Below are 7,624 nucleotides of genomic sequence, written 5' to 3'. Positions count from 1 at the left end.
CCCACCCCCCTCTGCTCCCTTCCAGATCGTGGCTCCTGATTGGTAAAACATTGGATCCCAGCGGAACCCAAGGTTGCTTCTTATTGGCTCCAGGCCTGATCCCACCCCTCTTGATTGGCTACACAGCAGATCCTGCTCCTACAGCGATGCCCCCATTGGCCAAAGGCTGTACCCCGCCCCCTTCTGATCCTGCCCCTCCTGATTGGCTCCAGACACCGGATCCTGTTAAGACCGGTAGCTGCTGATTGGCTCGAAATCTGACCCCCAGTAAAGTCGCTCCTGATTGGCTCAACACCAGACCCCTCCTCCTCAGTCGCTCCTGATTGGCTTCACACCAGATCCCACCCCTGCCCAGCGCTGCTCCTGATTGGCTCAGCCCTGGATCCCGGCTGAACCCACCGCTCCTCCTGATTAGCTCCGCACCAGACCCCGCCCCCTGACACCACACCCCCTTCTGATTGGCTCCACGCTGGATCCCTGCCCCCGATTGGCCACAGCCTTGGCCCCGCCCCCTGCTCAGCAGCGCCACTCCCCATTGGCCGCCGGCCAGATCCTGGCCCCGCCCCCTCCCCTCCCCCATAGTGCAAATGGTTCCCATGGGCGGAAAACGCGAACGGAACTGGAAGAACGAGAAAAGCGGCGCCGGGGGAGGGGGGGAAGACGCGGCCCCGCCCCCCCAAAACAACCCCCCCCCAACCCCGCCCAACCTCGGGGAGGGCCCCTGGTGACCCCCCCCCCCTCAAAAAGTGCAAAGTGGGGGGGCCGGGGGTCCCTCGCTGTGCTTGTCGGTAATAAAAATTTCGGGGCCGGGGGGTGGGGGTGACGCGGAGGGGGCTGGGAAACCCTGGGGGAGGGGGGCTTTTGGGGGGGGAGGGGGTCCCCGCTGCCTCGTGAAAGGGGGGGGGTAGGGCGGGGAGGGGGGCCCGTCCGTGTGTCCGTCCGTCCGTCCGTCCGTGCGTCCCCCGCAGGCGCTCACAGTCAGCTGACCCGCTCGGGCACAGGCGTCCGCGTGTCCACCGGCTCCTCGCGGGCCGGGGGCCGCGGCACGGCCACGCTGGGGGGGGGGCGGGGGCGGCGGCGGCGCCGACGAGGACGATGAGGACGAGGAGGATGAAGAAGAGGAGGAGGAGGAGGTGGAGGAAGAGGAGGCAGAGTCTTTGTGCTCGGGCTCCCCTCGGTGTTTGTAGGGCGGCGACGGCGGCAGCGGCGCGGGCGGGGGCTGAGTCTTAGGGGGCTCCTTGGCGCAGCCGTCGGGGGCCGCGGGACCCCCCCTCTGCTCCGCGCACCCGCTCAAGTCCTGGGGGGGCGGCGGCGGCGGCGGCGGGGGGCGGCGGGGGGGGGGGGGGCTGGCGCTGTCCTTGGGGCCGCTCTGGGGGGGCTCCGGCGGCGGCGGCGGCGGCGGAGGGGGCGCGGGGGGAGCCCCCCGGCCTTTGGGGCTGCCCTCCTTGCTGCGCCGGCCGGGGCTTCGGGCGCTGCGGGGGCCGCGGGGGGCCCGGCGGGGTTGGCGGCGGCCGCGGCGTCGTCGTCGTCGTCGTGGCGGCGGTGGCGGCCGCCGTCATGGTCACCGGTTCCACCACCACCGTCTCCCTCGTCTTCCTCTTCTTGATGGGCAGCACGGTCTCCTGCACGGCCGGGGGAGTCGCCGCCTTCTTGTCGGGGCCGCCCGGCCCCCCCGGCCCCGCCGCCCCCGCCGGTTTGCGCCCGCGTTTCTTGGGCACGGCCGGACTGTCCGGCTCGGCCCGGCGCTTGCGGCCCGGCCGCCTCGGGGCCGGCGGGGCGGCGGGGCCCGGCTGGCCCGGAGCGAACGGCATCTTCACCAGCAGCTTCCCGGGGGGCTTCTCCAGCGCCCGCTTGGCCGCGGAGCCCCCCTCGGACACGGCCGCGGCCGCCTTGGGCCGGGCGCCGCCGCCGCCGCCCCCCGCTGCCCTTGGGGCGGCCCCGGCCGCGGCCCGTGCCGGGGCCTTTGGGCGATTTGGGTTTCTTGGGCGGGGCGCTGCTCGCGGCGCGAGGGGCTGCCCCGGCCCGTCACCGTGAAGTCGAAGTCGTTGGGGTCCAGCGAGGTGTCCCCCACCTTCTCGAAGTAGGCGATCAGCTCCACCTTGGAGCGGAATGCTTTTCCCTGCGGGCTGCGGACGGAGAGAGGACGGTCAGCAGCGAGCGGTCGGCGGCGCCGGCCGCGCGTCCCCCCGCGCCCCCCCAAACCCCGCCGGGCCTCACTTGATCAGGTAGACGTCGTACTTGCCGGCCGAGCGGCCGGACTTGCGCTGCTTCAGCTTGCGCGTCCAACCCTCGGGCAGCGTGGGGTCGTCGTACATGGGCCCGCGGTCGCGGATGATGGAGCGGCGCTGCTTCGGCGACGCCGACGCCTCCGGGGCCGCCGGGGCCGCCCCGGCCCCCTCCGAGCTCTCGGCCTTGCCAGCCTCGGCGGGCTCGGCCGCGGGCTGCGCCGGCTCCGGCTCTTTGCGCTCCTTCTTGGGCTTCTTGGCCTTGGGCGGCCGCTGCAGGTTCTCCTCGGACTTCTCCTCCCTGTGGGGACACACAGCGGTCAGCGGCGGGCGGGGGACGGGGTCAGCGATGGACACACGGACGCGGGGACGCGGCCCCGAGGGTAGCTGGACACAGAATGGGTCAGTGCCGGACACACGGACAGTGACAGACAGGGCCCTGCGGATGACTGGACACAGCACTGGTCAGTGTTGGACACATGGACGGAGCTCTGAGGCTCTCTGGACACAGCACTGGTCAGTGCTGGACACACGGACAGGGCACCACAGATCCCTGGTCACTGCTGGACACTCAGACACTGACAGACAGAGGGACGCAGCCCAGTCAGTTCCTGGACACAGCACTGGTCAGTGCTGGACACACGGACACCCACAGACACGGCCCTGCGACTTTTTGGACATGATGCTGGTCAGCACTGGACACACGGACCCAACGGACACACGGACCAGGCCCTGCAACTCTGTGGACACAGTGCCGGTCAGTGCTGGACACACGGACACCAATGGACAGGGCACTGGTCAGTGCCGGACATACAGACAGAGCCCTGCATCTTCCCGGACACAGCAGTGGTCAGTGCTGGACACACAGACCCTGACAGACAAACGGACACCACCGGACAGACAGACACACACAGCCCCCGACACCGGCACGGGGTGACACGGCGCCGAATTGAGCAAAGCACGGGATGGGCCCGGCCGGAGCCAGGACGAGGAGGAGGAGGAGGAGGAAGGAGGGGCAGCCCGGACCGGTGGGAATTCCGGCCGTGGCCGGAGTAACATCCCGGTGTCGGTCAGTCCGTGGTGTGGGGGGCACCGAGGGGACGGGGGCTCAGAGTGGACACGGCCACAGCCACGGCCGGACACCCCCAAAGCCCCGGCCTGGCTCGGCCACCCGAGAGTCCGGCAGCCCCGTGTCCACCCCGCGGAGTGACCGGTGCTAAAACCAGCCCTGGTGGTCCCCAGGGGCCGTGGGCAGCGCGTGGTGACACCACGGCTGTCACCGGACCCCCGTGTCGGTGGCACCACGCTGGTGGCACCGGGGGGTGGGGGGATTTGGGACCCCCGTCCTCGGTGTCACCGCTGTCACCGGCGCGGGGGGTCCCGTCCTGGCGAGGAAACACAGACAGGTGAGGCTGGGGGAGGGGTGGGACCCCCGCTATGGGGTCAGTCATGGGGTGGGGAGGGGGATGCAGCCCCCCAGGACCCCCCCGGGGGTGTCACCCAGCACTGGGGGTCCCCAAGGTGCCACCAGCCCGTCCCCATTCCCGTGGTTCATTCCCAGTGGCCGTCAGGGCCGGGATCGGGAGCGCCCCGACCCCTCCAGACCCCTCCCCACCGAGGGGGGCAACACGGCCGGGACCCTCCCCCAGCCCCAGCCCCATCGTGGGGCTGAAAGTCGGCAAAAAACGGCACCAAAAAATTGGGGAAGGGGCGCGGGAACGTCGGGATGAGGGGGACTGGGGGCACGGGGTGACCCCCAGGGACCCCCCACCCAGGTGGCCTCAGTGCCCCGGGGGTCTCGGGGGGTCTGGGGGTGGGCACAGCAAAGGGTGGGCGCGAGAGGCCGAATTTTGGGGCGTTCCGGGGAAATTTGGGCGATTCCAGCGGAATTTGGGAGATTTCGGGGTGATTTTGGGGGCGATTCGCGGGATTTCAGGGAGTGAGGGCAGTTTTAGGGTGAATCCAGGTGGGATTTGGGGAGACCCAGGGGGGGTCCTAGGACCGCGGCCGTTTTGGGGGAATTTGAGGCGTTTTTGGGAGCAGCGTGAGGGGAACATTTGGGGCAATTCTGGATATTTTGGGGCTCAGCACGGCTGCTGCATTTTGGGGGAGTTCAGGGTATTTTGGGGTAACTCGGGGAGTTTGGAGGCGCTGCACGAGTGCAGCAATTCAGGGAAATTTGGGGGATTTTAGGGTAAATTTTACGGGTTTGGAGGACGCTGCGTGAGCCGCAGTTTCGGGTAATTTCGGGTACTCGGGGGCACCACGTGAGCTCAGCAAGTCGGGGAAATTTGGGGGATTTTGGGGTAAATCAAGAGTTTGGGGTACGCAGCACGAGCAGCACTTTGGGGCAATTTGGGGGATTTTGGGGCGCAGCATTTCGGGATAACTCGGGGGGATTTGGGGACGCGGCGTGAGAAGTTTGGAGCGTTTTCGGGTGTTTTGGGGAGCACATTTCGGGGCAGTTTGGGATATTTCGGGGCGCCACGTGCACGCAGTAATTCGGGGCGGTTTTGGGGTGCAGCATTTTGGGGAAATTCGGGGTATTTTGGGGTAACCCGGGGTGTTTTGGGGCACCACGCGAGCGCGGCGGTTCGGGGCACATTTGGGAGTTTTGGGGGCGCAGCGCGAGTTTAACATTTTGGGGCGACTCAGGGAGTTTCAGGGTGGTTTTGGGGTGACTTCGGGGGGTTTTGGGGTGACTTCGGGGTGGTTTTGGGGTGACTTCGGAGGGCTCGGGATAACTCGGGGAGTTACGGGGTGACTCCGGGGGGGGGTTGGGGGTAACTCTGGAACTCCGGGGTGACCCGGGGCGTTTCGGGGTGCCTCGGGGGAGGGTTTCGGGGTGACTCGGGAGGGGTTTCGGGCGGTTTTTTGGGGTGAATCCCCGCGCTCGCAGCGCGCGGGACGGGCGGGGGGGGTGTGTCCCCTTGTGTGGGGCGGGGGTCCCCTCACGGCGGCTCCCTCCGAGCTGAGGGGGGGGGGTCCCCATCTCCCGAGCCAGCCAAGGCAACACCGCCACGGGGACGCTGAGAAAACGGGGTGGGGGGGGGGGGGGGGGGGTGGGGGTCCCCAAATTTCGGGGCGGGGTGGGGGGGGGCGGGGGGGGCCGCATTTGAGGGCTGACGGGGGAAAGGGAACGGGGGGGTCCCCGCAGCCCCGGGGCGGCGCGGAGGGCTCGGGGGGGTCCCGCCGAAGGGTCGGGGGGTCCCACCGAGGGGTCCCCGCGCCGGGGGAGCCGCTCCCGCCCGCCGGGGGGGGCCGCGGCCGCTCGTGACGCACTCGCGGCGCTCACAGCCCCCCCCCAGCCCTCACACACCCCCCCCGCCCGCCATTCCCGGTTCCCGCCCGGCCCGTGAGGGGAAGGAAAGGAGGGGGGGAGGGGGGGGGGGGGGCGTGAGGGAGAGAAGGAGGAGGGGGGGGGGTCTCGAGCGCGCGCGCGCGCGCGCGGGGCGACGCCCCCCCCCCCCTCAGCGTCCCCACAGCCTTCCCCAACACCCGCCGCGGCCCCCCCCCGGCCCCGCCGCCCCCTCCTCACTCACAGCCGCCCCTCGTCGCCGCTCGGCGCCGCCGCCGCCATTTTCTTCGCAGCGAAGAACCCGCGGGGGGGGGGGGGGAGAGCTGAGGGGGGGGGGCCGAGGGGGGGGGGCGGGAGGGGGGGGGGCGGCCCGGACCGAGCGGCGACGGGAACCCGGAGCGGCGCTGGCCCCGCCCCTCCGCCTGGCGCTCATTGGCCGAGCGTCCCGTCGCTCAAGGCGTCGGCGCGCGGGGATTGGGCGGCGGGGCGGCCCTCCGGGGGCGGGGCCGGGGCTCTCGCGCCGGGCCGTTGGAATTGGCGGGAAGCGCTGTCAGTTACGGGGGGCGGGGCCGGCGGAGCGCGCGCGGCCATTCATTGGGCCCCGCGCCGGGACGCCGGGCTCTGATTGGCTTCGGTGAATGTCGATCAAGCGCCGACGAAGGGGGGCGCGGCCTGGGCCCCCCCGCGCTGCGAAAGGTTTGAAATCCAACGGCCGTAACGGTCCGGGAGACCACGCCCCCTCTTGGCCACGCCTCGGTCACGCCCTGACCACGCCCCGCCCGCCCCGGGTCCCGCTGCCCCAGTATAAGGGGAGAGCGGAGACCGGGATGGGACAGCGGGGACCAGGATGGGAACAGCGGGGATCAGTGTGGGGACAGTGGGGACCAGGATGGGGACAGCGGGGACCAGTGTGGGGACAGTGGGGACCAGTGTGGGGACAGCGGGGACCAGGATGGGGACAGTGGGGACCAGTGTGGGTCAGCAGGGACCAGTGTGGGGACAGCGGGGACCAGGATGGGGACAGCGGGGACCAGTGTGGGGACAGCGGGGACCAGGATGGGGACAGCGGGGACCAGGATGGGGACAGCGGGGATCAGTGTGGGACAGCGGGGACCAGTGTGGGGACAGCGGGGATCAGTGTGGGGACAGCGGGGACCAGTGTGGGACAGCGGGGACCGGTGTGGGGACAGTGGGGACCAGGATGGGGACAGCTGGGACCAGTGTGGGACAGCGGGGACCAGTGTGGGACAGCGGGGACCAGTGTGGGGACAGTGGGGACCAGGATGGGGACAGCTGGGACCAGTGTGGGACAGCGGGGACCAGTGTGGGACAGCGGGGACCAGTGTGGGGACAGTGGGGACCAGGATGGGGACAGCTGGGACCAGTGTGGGACAGCGGGGATCAGTGTGGGGACAGCGGGGACCAGGATGGGGACAGCGGGGACCAGGATGGGGACAGCGGGGACCAGTGTGGGGACAGTGGGGATCAGGATGGGACAGCGGGGACCAGTGTGGGACAGCGGGGACCAGGATGAGGACAGCGGGGGACCAGGATGGGGACAGTGGGGATCAGGATGGGGACAGCGGGGATCAGTGTGGGGACAGCGGGGATCAGTGTGGGGACAGCGGGGATCAGTGTGGGGACAGTGGGGATCAGGATGGGGACAGCGGGGACCAGTGTGGGGACAGCGGGGACCACGATGGGGACAGCGGGGACCAGGATGGGGACAGTGGGGATCAGGATGGGGACAGCGGGGACCAGTGTGGGGACAGTGGGGATCAGGATGGGGACAGCGGGGACCAGGATGGGGCAGCGGGGACCAGTGTGGGACAGCGGGGACCAGTGTGGGACAGCGGGGACCAGTGTGGGGACAGTGAGGAGCAGTATGGGGATCGTGGCCACCTGTACAAGACCAGTATGGGCACCATTGCCACCAGTATGGGCACCACAGACCCCAGTGTGGGACCAGTCCGGCCACTGTGGCCACCAGTGCGCTCGCCGTGCCCCCCAGTCCGGCCAGCGCGTCGCTGGGGGGGGGCGGGGGCTGTTCCGGAGGGGGGGGCGGGGGCCGGGTGCCCCCCCGGCCCGGGTGGGGGATGAG

At 70.4% G+C, this 7,624-nt stretch overlaps 1 protein-coding gene across 1 annotated transcript; it reads right to left on the bottom strand.

Annotated features, from left to right (window-relative positions):
* Window positions 1–903: 903 nt before the first annotated feature.
* MECP2 (methyl-CpG binding protein 2) lies at window positions 904–5,822 on the bottom strand. The gene is given in 7 exon segments (XM_066209203.1): window positions 904–1,092; window positions 1,094–1,500; window positions 1,547–1,919; window positions 1,921–1,989; window positions 1,991–2,126; window positions 2,218–2,526; window positions 5,768–5,822. Coding segments are annotated over 7 exon segments (1,446 nt in total). The 5' UTR covers window positions 5,806–5,822; the 3' UTR covers window positions 904–978.
* Window positions 5,823–7,624: the final 1,802 nt, after the last annotated feature.

The sequence above is a fragment of the Chamaea fasciata genome, unplaced genomic scaffold (assembly GCF_029207755.1).
Source record: "Chamaea fasciata isolate MVZ Bird 193981 ecotype frontalis unplaced genomic scaffold, bChaFas1.0.hap1 SCAF_742, whole genome shotgun sequence".
Taxonomy (NCBI): domain Eukaryota; kingdom Metazoa; phylum Chordata; class Aves; order Passeriformes; family Sylviidae; genus Chamaea; species Chamaea fasciata.
The sequence above is the reverse complement of the archived record's forward strand: the minus strand, read 5'-3'. Positions and strand labels throughout refer to the sequence as shown.